Source organism: Ostrea edulis, chromosome 1, assembly GCF_947568905.1.
Source record: "Ostrea edulis chromosome 1, xbOstEdul1.1, whole genome shotgun sequence".
NCBI lineage: Eukaryota > Metazoa > Mollusca > Bivalvia > Ostreida > Ostreidae > Ostrea > Ostrea edulis.
The window spans coordinates 64,859,420-64,878,324 of NC_079164.1; the positions used below are offsets into that span (position 1 = coordinate 64,859,420).

Below are 18,905 nucleotides of genomic sequence, written 5' to 3' on the forward strand. Positions count from 1 at the left end.
GTAGTGTTTACTCCCTCGCCAAACACTTGGCATTTAGAAGTGAGAATCATGGTTAAAAGCTTTTGGATATGACCTTTAAAAAAGAGGCCCCGTGTTGTGGCAAGCGTTGGCACGTTGCATAACCCACACTGATACGGCCCTGAGCGATAATTTGTGGTAATTCACCTCAGACTACAGTTTGCTGGTGACGTCTCAACGTGAGTAAAATATTCTTGATGGGATGTAAAACAAAAAAGGACCAAAAAAAAAATCAAATTGTGCTCACATGCTAGATTAACCGTAAACTAATAGGGGGGGGGGGGGGGGGAAAGTCACCGTGCTTTGCATTACTCGATATGCCAAGGATTGAACCTAGTAACTAGATTTGAGTGGTCGTTACATTATGTATTTCTGATGAAAAAATGCAATAAACAGACAGTCAATGCTTTAGTTGTATTATGAACTCAAATCATAGACCATGGCGTCACACATTTTCTGACCCTGCCTATCATTAATATTACTTAAATTTGGTGTCATGTTGCATTGTATCTTGTTGGCAATCACCACAATAAAATTGAGATGATCTACGTAAGTTTCTAATCTTAGATCAATGAGACGTGGTTTTGTGAGTCTCCGCCATTTTTATGAAGAACTTCAGGAAATGTGGTGACCAATGAGATTTGCAGCTTCAGACGAATTTTTTTTCGCGCGCTTTAATTTTAATATTTATTCAAGAGCTCGTAGGCCGACTCGCTATAACACTAGTGTAAATGACCAATGGAAGCTTTTTTTAACACTTTAATACGTGTATGATACCGTAACAAGTTATCACAAAGCAAACAAAAATTCAGGTAAAAAATTGTATGAGACTACCTCGTGACTTCGAGATTGGGTATCTAAGGAAGTAACATAAAGGTATTCAACTAAATGCAGTAGAATGACGCGACGTTATCTTTCAGGCCATTTTGGACTTGGTAATATCATGGCGGTAAGACAGTTTTATTTATTTTGGCCAGAAAGTATTTCAATATCAATTTCTTTGGAAAACGAATTATTAATCACTACTAGACAGGTTGGTTTTACCTATGTTTAGATAAAATAGAATACGCATTACTTTTATCTAAATAATCTGCAAATTACAACTACTGTAACTATCGGTAATACAGTAGAAAAACAACAAATTAAAAACCAATACTGGAAAATTACTACATATTAATTCTAACGCCAAAGTACATATACATATATGCTATTGATTAATATGTTTAATAATCAGATTTAACTCATAATTTCCCATGACTGGATGAAAATGATATCGATTTTCTTAATACCTTTCGACTTGGAATATCGTGCTCTTATCAGACGTTTGCCATATTTTGAAACATTGTTTCATAATAGGTTCCAACGTATTCCCCAAACCAACATGTTTAAGGTTGCATATCCATTAAATTTAACCTGTAGCATTTAGATAAAACGAGTGTGAACAGTGCAAAATGATTTATATTTCATTTTTCAAAATGAAATGTCTCTTCGTATAATACAAATACAATTGTCTAGGAATGATATTAATCCAAATTTACGGGGATCAGGATATTGGAAATTTAACACCTCACTTTTTGAAGATAATGTTTTTGTCACGGAAATTAAACAAATTATTAAATAATTTGATTAAAATGAAAATGCCCAATCAATATGGGAATCACTTAAAATCAAAATTAAAAACTATTCTCAACAATACAGTAAAAGTGTAAGTAAATCATGTAAACGGCAAATTATTTATCTAGAAAATGAAATAACTACAATGGAAAAATCTGATCAATTATAATAATGTCTGACCTTGACATCATGGGATTCAAACCTTCTAAAATTTCAAATGATATTAGATTGATACAACATGCTGATAATGCTACGCTAGCACTTCACGATGAAAAATCATTAGAACTAGCAGTCACCTGTATAAAGAACTATGGATATATATCTGGATTAATTCTTAATGTTAACAAAACTGAATGCATACTATTAGGGAATCTGAAAGATATAGCCCATAATTTACAGTGATTAACAGTTATTGTATAAAAGTCTTACTAGGAATTTATATAGGCCATGACGTACAAAAATGTACAGAGAAAAACTGGGGAAATAAAGTTAAAGAACTTGAGAGACTATTCGAATCGTGGGAAAAAAAGAAGAAAATTACATGTAACTATATTCGGTAAAACCTGTATCATAAACAGTCTTGCTATATCAAAAATGATATATAACCTCTCACTCTTACCTTACCCTAGCGTTGATATGATTAAAAAAAACATTAATAGAGTAATTTTCAAATTTATTTGGATTGACTTGATGTTTTCCGCCACACTAAGTCTTAACAATATTTCAATTATCTGGTGGCGCCCAGTTTTTATTTGTGGAAGACAGAACCCAGATACTATGTACCTGGGAAGGGACCCCCAACCTTCCGAAAGTAAACTGGGAAACTTTGTCACTTAACGGCGCGAGCGGGAGAATCCCGCGACGACCAGAGGTGAGAGGCCGTGTGATATTGAGCGCGATGCTCAAACCATTCGGCCACGGAAAGGGATGAAATAAAGGGAACTTTAATAGGGGCCACTCAACAGAGTAGTATTGCAATTGTAGATGTAGAGTCTAAAGCAAAAGCAATTAAATATCCATGGATATCCAAGTTAATTTCTGTGCAACAAGACAATATTAAAATATATTTAGAAAATTTTGATAGAGAAAAACATGACATTTTCTATATGTTACACACGAATAAATTAGCAATGCAAAATCATACCAAACTTAAACGACTTCCATTTTGTGATTCTAAGTGTTCAATGGAAATAAATGAAATAACTACACTTGAAACAATCTTTATGGGGAAACAAGACCTTTCAGTTTAAAAAAGAGAGCTCTTTTTTGAAAACTGGTATGATGCTAGAATTCTATATGTAAAAGAAAATGGTATTCAGCCAGTTGAATATTTTTTCAAATATGTTTACTAAAACAAAACCATAATTTGTGAATCCCCTTAAAAACGCGTTCAGTAAATATAAAATGCAGTTTGATTTTAGTTTATCCAAACATACAAATACTATATATCGTCTACATTTTCTTTTTCATGGCAACCATTATTACTGCATTCAAGATAAAAAATGCAAATTTTACTATGAAATTTTAAGAACAAAACATTTATGAAGCCATGCTACATTCATAGGTTGAAACATGAATTCAATATTTATAGCTCTTAGAATTTATAAATACAAAATGTGGTGCAGACTTGAAGAAATCATTGAATCATCAGTAGACTTTTATGTTATGTCAAAAGTTCATTAAATATATATTTTACTATGCTTTAAAAGGATAAAAAAAAAATAAACATTGAAAATTGAACATATTCAAAAGAGTTGAAGAAATATTATAATTTTATGTATCTAAATATCTTATATAACATATCATCAAATTTACACACCTAACATACAATACTTAAAATTTTCCTATTATGTATGTGTGTATGTATATATATATATATATATATATATATATATATATATATATATATATATGAAAATCAGAATGACACATTTACTGCTTAAAATGTGGACTGAAAATGAAACAATTCGCAAAGCCAAAGAGGACTATTTTATTGAACTTTTCAATCCAAGCCTTAATAGAAAATAATTATTTGAACAATTGAACTACAATTTAGCATATTTTTACAAAATATGTGGGAATTATAGACAATTACCAAACGCTACCGGTTAACGTTGTTATGATCTCATAAAGGACTCGTTTAATTGACGTCATAACAAAGACGTTGCTAAACAATTTTTGTATACATATTTGAACTGCCTGATGAACCATGTAGACAGAGAGAAAGCGCTCGCAGTAAATGATTGATTTTTATGGACTGTGTCATTCTGATTTTCAATATTTATTTACAATTGTGCCGAATCAACTTTTAATATGAATAAAAATAAATAAATAAATATATATATATATATATATATATATATATATATATATATATTAGAAGTGTTCCCGTTCTTTAAAATATGGACTGAAAATGAAATAACTCGCAAAGCCAAAGAGGACTATTTTATTAAACTTTTCAATCCAAGCCTTAATAGAAAATAATTATTTGAATAATTGAACTACAATTTAGCATAATATTTTTACAAAATAGACAATTACAAAACGCTACCGATTAACGTTATTATGACGTCATAAAGGACTCGTTTAATTGACGTCATAACAAAGACGTTACTAAACAATTTTTGTATACATATTTGAACTGCCTGATGAACCATGTAGACATGGAGAAAGCGCTAGCAGTAAATAATTGTTTTTTATGGACTGTGTCATTCTGATTTTTAATATATATATATATATATATATATATATATATATATATATATATATATACTTTCAATAAATTCAAAAAGAAAAGTTTAAAAATCTACTGACGGCGAAAGCGCTATAGATAAAGGTTTGAGTACTGGATTTTATTTTTTGACTTTATATATATTTGTCAACACGTTTTACTGTAGTATGGATTATCATTATATTTCATATAAAATTGTTTATATTTTCATTATCACTTGTATCTCTGTATAAGATATTCATTTATGTTTAAATATGAACCCCTTCTTTTTATAATGCTCAAATCCACTATCAATAGGGTTCAGTGCTTTGATAGCGCTGCCTAATGAGTCAGATATGAACTTTAGAGATGATGTGACTTGGACTCATTATGGCAGCACAACGTATGTAACATTTTCATATGTACATTCATATTTTACTGCAAACATGAATTATATATATACATGTAGTATGTAAACCTTATATGGTACCAATTTTGATGTACCAGATGCGCATTTCGACAAATAATGTCTCTTCAGTGATGGCCAAGCCGAAATATTGGAAGAACTTAAAAAAACAAAACAACCCAGAGTGCCAAAGATTAAAGTCAAATTCGTCTAAGGATCAGCGCTATGCATGAGGGAGATAATTATTAATTTTGAAATGAATTTCTAAATTTTATCCCAGAAATTAAATATGCATCCGTATTTTCAAGCTAGTAACGAAGTACTTAGCTACTGGGCTGTAGAGACCCTCGGGGACTAACAGTCCACCAGCAAAGGCCTCGACCCCAGGGGTCGTAATGTAAAACTTATATGGTACATGTACCAATTTTGATGCACCAGATGCGCATTTCGACAAATAATGTCTGTTCAGTGATGCTCAAGCTAAAATATTGGAAATCCGAAAGAACAATAAACTTGTAACACCTAAAAAATCAAAACCAGAGTGCCAAAGACTGGAGTCAAATTCGTCTAAAGATCAGATTTATTTACTGAATCTAATATGCTTTTTATATATCTTTATCAATATTTATACTGTGATGTATTATATATACATAGAACATATCAGATGGAGCTTAGTCGGGACCCATCCTCGGTAGCTACCATTTTCTCTAGTTTAAGAAATATTTTCTTTGTTATAGAATAGATCTGGGAAATAAAATTTAAAAACAATTATTTAGGAATGATATAAAAATTATATATATATATATATATATATATATATATATATATATATATATATACCTCGAATGACAATTTCATTTCCATTCTCAACAATCATGAAGTGTGTGATAACGTGGCAAGAATTCCAACGTCGTCAAAAGCATTTTTATTTTTTACTATTTTCCCTAGATGATCGAGCGGTCGCACGCTGCTAAGAATTTTCGTTTCCCAGATCAAGACACGAAACTTGGGTCTTGAATAAAAGTGCGAAGCACTCTTATGTTAAGTTTGTGAGTAAAATTTCCAGAGATTACACATCGATGAATTCTTCAAAAAGAATGTTTGATTCTTATAATTCCAATTCGTTCCCTGCATTATCAACTTCAATAATTTGAATACTTTACCCGCACTATGTTATTTGTTTTTAAGCGCGTATGTATATATAGCGTTTTTGGATTTATCGATGTGTAAATTCTCGTTTAGATTTATCTTTGTCCAATCAAAACAATTGTAATAAATAACATTGGAGTTATATTCGAATAAAGTTCTCCATGTATGTTATATGTGTCTGGTCCACAGGGGATGCTTACTCCTTCAAGGCACCCGATTCCACCTCTGGAATGTCCAGGGGTCCGTGTTTGCCCAACTATTTATCTTTAAAGACTGCAGTGGTGGTCTAGAGGTTAGAGCGTTTGCTCCGCGTGCAGAAGGCCGATGATCGAATCCCGGCCTCCACAGACCTTAGTCGTTCAAACAGGTAGTGCAAGTTCCATCGCCAAACGCTCTACATCAGATGTCAATGTCACGGGTCCTCGGAGATGACCTTAAAAACGTACGTCCCGTATCACAGTAGGTGTGGCACGCTAAAGAACCCTCACTGTTCAATTCCTGTTAGCGCCGAGCATAGGCCTAAATTTGAAGCCCTTCACCGGTCTTGATTACGTCTCCATATGAGTGAAAAAATCTTGAGAGAGACATTAAACAAGATACAATCAATCAATCAATAAACTGATTAAACAGATATTCAATAAAATCAATCAGATTGGTGGAATTTATGATTATTTTAAAGTGCACATTTACAAAACAACAAAAACATCATTTATATGCCGAATTTGAAATACTAAACCCAATAATAAATCTATGAAATTGATCAAAATTTTGAATAAAAAATATGGGTTTGGTTGAGACCAAAAAAAAAAAAAAAAAAAAAAGAACCGTAAGTGGCCAAATTTGAGGCCAAGGCAAAAGTTGGGCTGGAATTCGCAAAAACAAGCTATCAGTGGGTCGAATGCTCTCTGACGTATTTCACACAAATTATTAGGTCATTCATTACATACTGATTTTGACTATGGGCTACTCGATTTACCTGATCAAGACAGATGAGTCAAGGCGGGTGTGATGGGTATTTACCTTTATTTAGGGGATGCTTACTCCTCATAGGCACCTGATCTCACCTCTGGTATGTCTATGGTTTTGCTTTTGCCGTACTCTTAATTTTGTATTCCTTGTGGGATTTATTAGATTCATCACTGTTCGTTATCTCCACTTTTCATTACTAACTGATAATTTTTGCTTTACTTTTTTATTATTCTAGTTACAATATCCTTACATTTGGAAATGTTAACTACAATATAAAACTTGTGAAAATTAAAATGAAATGTTTTTTTTTTTTCAGGTGTGCATTTCTCATCGTCGTAGATTAATGATATCTTTTATCATAATGGCATTTGGAGTATTGACGTACCTTGAATTTTATCGACCAACTCGTCCACCGACATGTAATGAAGATATAGATTTATTACAGTGTTCAAATAAGCAATCGATTTCTGATGACACCCTTGAGACAAATGATAAACGCAAAGTTGTGAGTGTAGCAAAGAAAATAGTACAATCTGGTGGCTTGGTGATGGTCACATTTATGAACAAAGCATTTAAACCATTTCTCGCCAATTGGATTTGCAGTACCATAGACAAAATCAAAGAATCGCATATCTTAATTGTAGTGACTGAGGAAAGTGTATACCTTGAAATTCGTTCTCTGTATCCAAAATTGAATGTTGTTTACTTGAGTAGCTTTAAAAGAATCAACGAAAAGCAAAAGTACTGTTCTGCAGGATTTATGCGGATTGGCATTTACAGAACCCTGGTAGTTAATTGGATAATACAAGAAAATATGCCCGTATTTCTATTTGAACTTGACGCATTGTGGATAAGAAATCCTTTATCATTTATTAATCATACAGAAGAGTATGATTTAGCCATTATACCAACCTATGAAAAATCGTTCGAAGCAGCTATTGGGTTTTATTATATGAAAGTAAATGAACGGATGAAGACATTTTGGAGAGAATTAACACGTCGTCTCTTTCACTTGAAGAACCTGTTCTCCTGTTTAAAAAACGAAGATCTAGTTAGGGAGAAAGATAATGATCAGATGGTTTTGCATGATATGATCAAAGAACACTATGAAAATCTTATTATATACTTTTTACCTTTAGATAGATATATTGATGGGAAGTGGTACAGAAAGCCGGATAGACGAGTGCTAAGGGACGCTGTGATATTGAATTTTAATTTCATCATCGGGATAGATGCCAAAATAGTTCGTGCGAAACACTTTGGGCACTGGTTTGTTGCCAATGATAATGTTACATGTCTTACTGGTTTGTATGAACGTTTTCGTAATCATTTAACCGAATTGCAATAGTGAAATATTAATTAAAAGACGAATGCAATCTTAATAAAGAACTAAAATTCAAAAGTGTTGTCTTAAATTCATGCGTGCATACATTCATTTTCTGTTGTGTATACGCAGGCTTAGTAAGTTCTGGATTGTTTTACGTGGAAATAATACTATACTACTCTTGTAAAATGGAAGGGGAAAATAACAAACAGTAATCAATCTCAAAACTTCTATAATCAATACAAAATAGAGTTGAACAAATACGGACTCTTGGACACACCAGAGGTGGGATCAGGGGCCTAGGAGGAGTAAGCATCCCCTGTCCACCGGTCACACCCGCCTTGAGCCCTATATCTTGTACGGTACCAATTTTGATGCACCAGATGCGCATTTCGACAAATGTCTCTTCAGTGATGCTCAAGCTGAAATTTTGGAAATTCGAAATAACAATAAACTTGTAAGTCCTAAAAGTATAACTAGAGTACCCCCCCCCAAAAAAAAAACAAAAAAACTGGAGCCAAATTCATCCAAGGATAAGAGCTATGCATGAGGGAGATAATCCTTAATTTTGAAATGAATTTCTAAATTTTATCCCAGCAATTAAATAAACATCCGTATTTTCAAGATAGTAACGAAGTACTTAGCTACTGGGCTGTAGAGACCCTCGGGGACTAACAGTCCACCAGCAGAGGCCTCGACCCAGTGGTCGTACCGGTAATGTAAAACTTATACGGTACTAATTTTGATGCACCAGATGCGCATTTCGACAAATAATGTCTCTTCAATGATGCTCAAGCCGAAATTTTGGAAATTCGAAATAGCAATAAACTTGTAAGAACTAAAAGGAAAACTAGAATGCCTAATAGAATTGACAAAAAAACTGACTTTAAACGAGACTGTTAAAATTCCTGTACCATCAACTTGTTTGTCAATAACTTGCTACGATTTAAAAACTGATCATACGCAGAACAAGCTTTTGCGAATCAGTTGAGAGATATAAACATCTGAAGCTGAAATCATCCTGTTTGTCATAAAGTTGAGTTGTTAGTTTGCCGTTAATATCTACTTTCAATAAAAATAAATACATGTAAGTATGAAGCAGACGTGGACGACTATGTGGTATCTTTTATTTCGAGCTCGCAGGATACAGAGTATATCGAATCGATTGATTGAATATTGTTTTACGTCCTTCTCGAGAATATTTCACTCAAATGGAGACGTCACCACTGCCGTAGAAAGGCTGCAAAAGTTAGGCCTAACCTCGGTACTTATTATAGCCATTGAGCAGGGAGGGATCTTTATCGTGCCACAGCTGTTGTGACACGGGGCCTCGGTTTTTGCGGTCTCATCCGAAGGACAGCCCCATTTAGTCGCCTCTTACGACAAGCAAGGGGGTACTGAGGACCTATTCTAACCCGGATCCCCACGGGATATATCGAATCGACATGTGAATGAAACATTCCGATATATCTAAATGTCCAATTGAATGCCACAGCACGATACTTTTTCTTCTCATGTAAAAGTTTCTAAATAAATTCTGCTTCATATGAATATAAAAACAGTTAATCTAACAAAGGAGCACAATTCGTGCCCCCGGGATTCCAACAGACTGTTGGAAAATCTGATCACCAAAGACCACGAAGATATTGTCAATAAGGAACTCTAGTATATTTTTTATTTCTACTTCAGAATACTTTTGCGTGGAATCAGAGTGGTATTTACCAGTAATGTTTTGGATGACTGATCACTAGATAGGAATATTTCCGTATTCCATGTTTGTTGAAAAAGCAACTGTCTATGATGTCAAACAGTCTAATCTTTAATTTATCGTAAGGAATGGTCGTGTAAAGTGTTAAAAATTCACAGGTTTTGATGTTGTTGATCTGAGAAAAGTTTTGCGATTTCAAGTTAACTACAAGATTTTTAGAACATTTTAAAATCCACATTCGATTTACACCACTTCTTACATAATGTAGTCGCATAGTAAGTTTGAAGTTTCTCCTTCACAACTGTTTTAAAATATTTTCGCGAGGAGCAAAGATAGGGGCTTGGTAGAGCACTTACTGGATCCAGCGATATATCTTTGGTTGTAAGGGTTCTTATGTAGTTTAGGAATTGAGTATAGGTACGGTAACTCACATTCATTCGACCCACCGAATGGGATACCAAATTGCCTAAAACTGATGGTTTTGGAGAATTTCATCTTTTGAAAGGACAGTTGGAGTATACATGTAAGTACAATTACCAAAAGTGGAGTTAATCACTGTCATGATCGTGTGCAGGATTGGACAAAACAAGATGGCAGACGGCATTTTCAAACAAAGGTAGGCTCTTAAAACTCCTCATTTTACCGACTTATTATACGACGAATTTATGAATTTAAAACACTGCCTGGCCAAGGAGGCATCATTAAGTTGATTGGTTGTTGGAATTCTTACTCATGTACACGTACAACTCTAAATTCATTGATCGAAGTTGACGATGTTGCCTCGATAGAATTCGAAGCGGGCGAAGATGTTTCTTATCATGTTTTCATGCATTTTAAGAAAGATACTTTCGGTAAAATAGACTCTGCACATATCTTTTGATGAAAACTTGAACCAGTGTATGCGATTTGTCCCTTAAATTGCCTTGGTTAGATAGATATCTTGACTTGAACATTTGCTAATGTGCAGGATTGGACTGTGGTCGTTTCCACGATAAACGTGCCGGATTGGACCTCGATTTTGGTTCAGGGTTGGACCCTTTCTTAAATACATGTATTGTTTTCTTACAGATCCAGTCAGGAGCGGACTTCCTTAAGCTTAAAAGTTGCAAATGAATGAAGTGTGTTCTATTTTATGTCTCCTACTAAAACCATGGTTTGACAAACCTAAAAGAACACGTGGAGCAGGGAACTATCAGTAAGCCGGAAGAGCCAGCTCGAAAATCTTTAAGTGTTTGACATTTTCACCGCGCACTTGAATCTAAAGTTCTGCCACACGTTAGAAGGAGCCTTGTTCTCGAAGATCAACATGTTGAAAAGTCTTCATTTTGCAGAAGCAAATATATTTATATTGTATATACACATGTAGACCATGTTCGATTTCCAACGACTTAACATTTGTGATATCGGCATGGAATCATTAAAACTGAGCAAATGATGGTTTACATTTCACAAAGCTGTTCAATGACAATAAAGACTATAAGATGTTGAGATGTTCATGTTTTCAATACTTAATCATCTGTCCACATGCACTTGTGCCTTTCATATGTGTGCTTCTGCTGGATTCAGTTTTGATTGTAAAAGCGGGATTTATTATCTTTTGAAACATTTCCCTATCATTTTAATTCTAATAATCTTGAGTGCATATGTCGTGCAAGATATGGAGGCCAACTCACTTACAAGGATAATTACTTACGGTAAAAGTGTTTGTTGGAATGTAATAAATATCAGCATTTTTGTATTTTAAAACCTTTCGTTTCTTGTACATGTAATTACATTGAATTCAACCTTAGAGTGCATATACTGATGAAAGAAAATAAAAAGGATATTTTCTCAGAAATTCGCAATATCACTCCTGTAGCTGAAATATGAACCTAAATGAAAATAGGCAGTTTTGTCCATGGTGTTTTTTCTTCTTCAATATTTGCTGCTCAGATGAGAGGTTACTCTTCAATCAATTTTTTCACTAGTTGTTATCAGTCCAATACAAACGCAATAACATTGAAATATATTTAATAACACGTAAAACTTAAGAACATTTCTGGTTCAATGAAATGACAAATCAACATTTGTAAAAGATTAGGAGTATCTCTTTAAACAAAGCATAATACCGTAAAAATAATCGTTTCACAATGTACATAAACGGATATATAAAACGGCTGCCATGGTATATGTATGCACCTCGTGTATTCAGGAAGCAAAAGCGTGTGTTGCACTGGTCACAAACGAAGACAATTTCTCTGATTGATGTTTCCTTTTTACATGCCTAAGCAATTCAGAATTGGTCTTGAATTCCTCACCACTAGGGTTTGATACCTGAAACAAAGGAGAAAATCTATATAACAGAGTTTGGAATTAGGGAATATGTAAGCGGGGAATCAGGAAACGTCGAATTTATATTGTTACAGAGGATTATAAAATGATGATAATTTCTCACGTGTTTTATAGGTCAAAATATATCCTGGATACGAACAGTCAACGTAACATCTGTCGTACACAAAGATTGATGATTCATGTATAGATCTGCTATATTGGTTCAATTTGAAGGAGATAGCGAATGGATATTTTTACAGTAGCAACTGTCGTCGTTGGGAACTTAAACGACGATGTAATTTGATAACAGTAAAATAAATAATTCAAAATACACCATGGTCATGTTGGAAATGTCTGAGAATCTAATAAGCTACATTAATCAAACTAAAATATGATAAAGTGAAGTCGAGATTCGAAAATATAAAGGATTTTGAAAATAAAGATAAGAAGATGGTCAAATCCTGAACCAAAATTGAGGTCCAATCCGGCACGTTTATCGTAGAAACGGCCATAGTCCAATCCTTCACATTAGCAAATATTCAAGTCAAGCTATCTATCTAACCAAGGCAATTTAAGGGACAAATCGCATACACTGGTTCAAGTTTTCATCAAAAGATATGTGTAGAGACTATTTTACCGAAAGTATCTTTCTTAAAATGCATGAAAACATGATAAGAAACATCTTCGCCCGCTTCGAATTCTATCGAGGCAACATCGTCACCTTCGATCAATGAATTTAGAGTTGTACGTGTACATGAGTAAGAATTCCAACAACCAATCAACTTAATGATGCCTCCCTGGCCAGGCAGTGTTTTAAACTAATAAATTCGTCGTCTAATAAGTCGGTAAAATGAAGAGTTTTAAGAGCCTACCTTTGTTTGGAACTGCCGTCTGCCATCTTGTTTAGTCCAATCCTGCATACGATCATGACAGTGAAGTCCTTGTTATGTAAACAAGGCTTATGCCATGTTTTTGTTTACATAGGTTAAATAAACTAATTAAAGTTTCGTTTAAAGCAGATTTTTTTAATTCATAAGTGAATTCGTAACAAAATGAAATATTTTTTAGTGTTTGGAATGTCTCATTTTGTTTTCTATTAAACAGTCTAATGAAAACCAAAACATGGCACGAACCTTGTTTACATAACAAATAACTCCAAGTGTTGTATCTCACTTTTAACTTGACAACTGATATTCAAATTTTGGTTGACCATTAGAAATACTTGAGTTAAGCATTGTAAAGAATAAAAATGGTAAAATAAGATTTGAAAATTTTCAGCTCAAATCGTGTCCATGCCCCTTTAAATGTGTAAATGCAGTCGTCGATTGTAAAAGTAAATCTCTTCGTAAAACTCCATTTAGATGACAACGATGTCATCGCTAAGTACAGACTTCCCCGATATTTAGTGTTTGATTGATTAAATATTGTTTAACGTCCCTCTCGAGAATATTTCACTCAAATGGAGATATAAGAATTAAATCACTATCTAGTGATATACACTTGTACGGAAATAGAAGCAAAAAAACCACCTATCATTCAATTAATGTACAAGGGGTTTGTGATGACAGACTTAAATTTATTAACATTGCGTCAAAGTGGCCAGGAAGCACACACGATTCTAAACATACATGTAGTTTCTCTTCATGGAATGGTTATATACCTCTGGGTGGATTTTGTCTAGGTTCTGCATTTGAGATAGATACACATGCACAGATTTCGCATACATATTTGTGACCTGCAGCTGCAAAATATGGCAACATTTCCTGCAATGTCGATAGATGAAGATGCCAATCCCCTGTCATAACTGCAACCAAGAAACGTTTCAAAATGGCAACCATCTCAATATATAACAGCCATAATTTTCTGTGCTTTTTATTTTTTGAATTATATTGTGAATTGTTGAATGAATTGTTTCATCCTTTGATATACAAGAAATCTTACATTTTTGACTAAACACATTCTAAATCGAAATTTATTGTTTTACCTTATATGCGTACATAATGCATAAAATGTCACATATGGCTCACCATAGATTATTTTTCCAAGATTGCCACCCCAATAAGACAATTTAATTTTGGACTTTGATTTAAGATTATGGACGTAATGTATTTCTGCTGGTAAAAATCTGGAATCGGACAATTAACGATTGTTTTGATACACAAATTTAACTAGTCTCCCCTAATTGGCCCGAATTATGTCATTAAATACTTACGCCCAGCATCAAATAAACATTAAGAGACCCAAGAACTCCATTTTGATGTGTTTGTGTAACATAAATGATTATTGCAGTTTATATAATATCTATCTCAAGTAACAATGACCATGCTTAGTTTCACAGCGTTTCTCGTGGACATGTGTCATCATGGCGTAATATTTTCTGTATATCGAGGACGACTCGTAGCATATATGAAAATTAAAATTTTACGATTCGTGGTCACATTAAAGACCCCTTTTCAACGTCTTTTGCAAATTATATTTGTGTATATTTTTAAAATCTTGTTAAGACTGTAATGTATTATAACTGAAAGCAATGAAACCTTTTGTAGCAATTTTGTGGAGGTCATTTTGTATATTGACTTGACTACAGTGCGTTAAAAATATGTGTGAGACCGTTGCTGTGGCAGAGGTGACTCCTTGGAGATAGTGGTTATCTATTGCGACCTGTCTGTTGACACCCGTTATCAACTCAAGGAGAGGAAAGGTACAACAGATCACACATCGAAACAGGAACCACAGTTGAAGGTAGCTTTGGTGTGCTTAAATCATGATTCAGATGCCTCGATACGAGGAACCCTTTTCTACTGCTGTGACTGTTGCCGTTTTACACATCATGCGTTATCGTCCATGGGGTCCCTATACCCGCAGATTGTATTTCTGCACGTGACCGGGGAAGAATCGTACACCCCAACTACAATGGTCCTGCCAATGATGGTCTGGCTACGAGGAACCGACTCGTTAAAATAATATTTGATCTATAGTGAAACATTGAAATCATGATATATTGTATTTTATATAACGGACATCTTGTTGGATTATGCATTATAAATACAGCATGTACTTTGTCGATAAATCTTTTTCCGAAATGTTTGTATATTGGTTCTATTTTCAATTAGTAAATTATCAAATAATACAAAGAAACTATGACACAATATGCTAAAGTTCCTCATTGACAATATCTCCGTGGTCTTTGGTGATCAGGTTTTCCAACAGTACGTCTGTTGTAATTCCCATGGGCACTAATATGTTCCTTTGTTAGCTGACCTGTTTCTATAATCATAAGAAGCAGAATTGATTCAAAAACTTCTACTTGAGAAGAAAATATCTCTTGCTGTGGCCTTCAATTCGACATTTAGATATTTCGATGACGACGTTTTGTCTATTAACAATAACTTTCATTCATATGTCGACTCGATATATTCCTGTGAACTTGAAATAAAAGACATCACAGAGTCGTTCACTTCTGCTTCATACCTAGATATTCTTTTGAAAGTAGACATTAATGGCAAACTGACAACTCAACTGTATGACAAACGGGATGATTTCAGCTTCCCCATTGTCAACTTCCCATATCTATGTAGCAATATTCCATTATCACCTGGGACTCCGTGGTTGAGTGGTTATAGCATCTCGCTCAAAATCACACAGCCTTTCACATCTGGTTGACACTATTTCGAATCCCGTTCGCGCTGGTAAGTAAGAAAGTTTCCTAGTTTACTTTCGGAAGGTCGGTGGTCTCTTCCCAGGTACATTGTATCTGGGTTCTCTCTTCCTTCAACAAAAACTGGGCGCCACCAGATAACTGAAAAATTGTTGGGTGTGGGGGAAAACATCAAAACAATCAATCCATTATCACCTGCATATGGTGTTTATATCTCTCAACTGATTCGATACGCAAGAGCTTGTTCTGCGTATGGCCAGTTTTTTTTAAATTGAGACAAGCTACTGACAAAAAAATTGATGGTACAGGGGTTTCAACAGTCTCGATTGAAGTCAGTATTTCGAAAATTCTATGGTCGCTATAACGACTTAGTTTGTCAATACAACCTACCATTGGGTCAAATGCTGTCTGACATGTTTCATACCGATTGTTAGGTCGTTCTTGGCACACTGATTTTGACTACGAATAACTCCGTTTACCTGATCAGGATATAGGGCTCAGGGCGGGTGCGACCGGTCAACAGGGGATGCTTACTCCTCCTAAACACCTTATCCCACCTCTGCTGTGTCCAGGGATCTGTGTTTGCCCAACTCTCTACCTGGTATTTTGTATTGCTTGTAATTGTAATTAAAAGATTTATTTCGCGCCCCATCAACATTAGCAGTGTTTTCCATTCATTTCATTTGAACAGGCCCATTTAGAATTGTAACAGGCCAGGGGGGGGGGGGGGGGTATGGAAATTTTGGAAAATTAGACGCAAAATCCTGCATTCTGAGGCATTTCAGGGGGCAAAATGACCCTTGTTCATATGCCACTTTTTAACCTACATTTTTAAATATATACCAAAGGGTTGAACATTTTTACCTCAGGCAAATTAGTCACAGTGGTGTTAAATACACACCTTTGCGATGTTTTGACTGGAAGAAATCATGTAATGTATTCGTTCGACGCTTCATTATTTTTCACTGCCATGTGTTTCTCACGCGCAAGGTGAGAGTTTAAAATATCGTCCAATCAAAATCGCCGTTTCAAAAAGCTCTCGATAAAAACATAAACAAGGAAGAAATATGAAAGATATTTATAGCCAACCAATTGCTACCGCATACATTCTTTGCAAAGATCGATCGTGTAAATCAACATCACTGAAATTGACAACATATTATTTTTTGATTTTTTATATTTGAACCGGCCAGAAAATCGTTTGAAACGGTCAATTTGGCCGGCGGCCGGTTCTTAGGGAAAACACTGAATTGCGATGTTTTGACTGGAAGAAATCATGTAATGTATTCGTTCGACGCTTCATTATTTTTCACTGCCATGTGCTTCTCACGCGCAAGGTGAGAGTTTAAAATATCGTCCAATCAAAATCGCCGTTTCAAAAAGCTCTCGATAAAAACATAAACAAGGAAGAAATATGAAAGATATTTATAGCCAACCAATTGCTACCGCATACATTCTTTGCAAAGATCGATCATGTAAATCAACATCACTGAAATTGACAACATATTATTTTTTGATTTTTTATATTTGAACCGGCCAGAAAATCGTTTGAAACGGTCAATTTGGCCGGCGGCCGGTTCTTAGGGAAAACACTGTATAAAACATATTAAAAAATCAAGGTAGGTAATCGACCTCGTTTTTGAGAAATATGGCAATTTTAATGACGCCTTCAGTCTTTGTAAATCGTAAAAAGTGAAGAAAAATAAGGAGAGAGCAATATACAAGAAGAGCTATAACATTTTTATTGTAAAAAGGATCATAACTTGTCACATATGGTTTCAAAAAGCCTTTCATGTAATTGTATATTACACATCAATTTCAAGTTCAGCCATTATAAACATTCAACAGGATTACTTCAACCAAGCTGCATTGGCTAATTACCTTGAAATAGTGCACACTATTTGCACAAAGTGTCATACTTTTGCTCCAGCTGTAAAAAAAATCACCCATCAAATTTCTTATTTTATTTCATTAAGTAGTTAGTCAATTAGTAAGTTAAATTTAATACAAAAATATAATACACCATAATGGGGTTCAGTATGAAACTAGCAACAAATTTCTAACCCCACCCCCTTTTAACAAAATACACTATTTCTTAAGAAATAAGAGGTATTGTCCAGAATCCATCCAAACAATCTTGCTGAAATTCCATAATTCTTTGCATTTAACTTTTATAAATGAGGGAATATGATACAGAAATATGTATTTTGAATTTTAACTATGCGCTCTTGTGGTTGACCTTTATGTACTTAAAATCAGAATACAGAAATCTATCATACATCACCATATTTGATACTTTAAATCAGAGTTTTATCACATAAAAATTAACATAAATAAAAAAATAAATTCTACATGCATTTGTTTTTGGTTTAAAAGAAATATCCACTAACAAATGTCCCCAACTTCCCAAATTGAAAGTACTCTAAATTACACCCACCCCTTTAATGTATTGCATGGTATAGAGGAGAAAGCATGAGCAGGAACACAGACATTATGAACTGCACTTTGTGCATTGATGAAAAACATGGAGAAAAGATTCAACATCGATGTGACCAATGTAATTGTTGTATAATGTATACGATACAATAATAATGACTGTTATGCTGAAGTACCAGCAGGAAAGTGAACAAACCCTTGTACATGAAAACAAGAGGCTCATAAGTGCCTTATTAATCATCTGAGTTTTAATCAAAAATATCAATCACTAGCCCCAAGGGCTTTGAAACCTTAAAATAAAATTCCCGTTGTGAATACTTCAGCTAAATTCTAATTTTAAGAAACAGTATATAAAACAGGATTATGCTCTTAAAACTTAAATGCCCCCCACCCCACACCTAAAGGTGCCTATACTGATGAAAAACTTCACATGAAGACCACGTCCTAAACTCTATCTCGTAGACCATGAAATTTACAATTTTGATAGAGGCCTTAATTTCCTGCTCTACATGACTATATGTATTGTAACAGAAAGGGAGAAAATGCAACGGACCAGACCGGGATTCGAACCCGGGCCTCCTGAATCTCTAGTCAGGTGCTCTA

At 34.3% G+C, this 18,905-nt stretch overlaps 1 protein-coding gene and 1 long non-coding RNA gene across 2 annotated transcripts; one reads left to right on the forward strand and one right to left on the reverse strand.

The window, feature by feature from the left end:
• The first annotated feature begins 852 nt into the window (after positions 1 to 852).
• LOC130052231 (uncharacterized) lies at positions 853 to 8,268 on the forward strand. The gene is made up of 2 exons (XM_056156647.1): positions 853 to 967; positions 7,183 to 8,268. The coding sequence occupies exons 1-2, from the start codon at positions 917 to 919 to the stop codon at positions 8,212 to 8,214; spliced, it is 1,083 nt and encodes a 360-aa protein (XP_056012622.1). The 5' UTR covers positions 853 to 916; the 3' UTR covers positions 8,215 to 8,268.
• Positions 8,269 to 11,936: 3,668 nt separating this feature from the next.
• Positions 11,937 to 13,118, reverse strand: LOC130052235 (uncharacterized). The gene is made up of 2 exons (XR_008800601.1): positions 13,081 to 13,118; positions 11,937 to 12,211 (listed from the first exon to the last, which is right to left on the reverse strand). It is a non-coding gene; the product is annotated as an uncharacterized LOC130052235 (long non-coding RNA).
• Between the last annotated feature and the right edge of the window lie 5,787 nt (positions 13,119 to 18,905).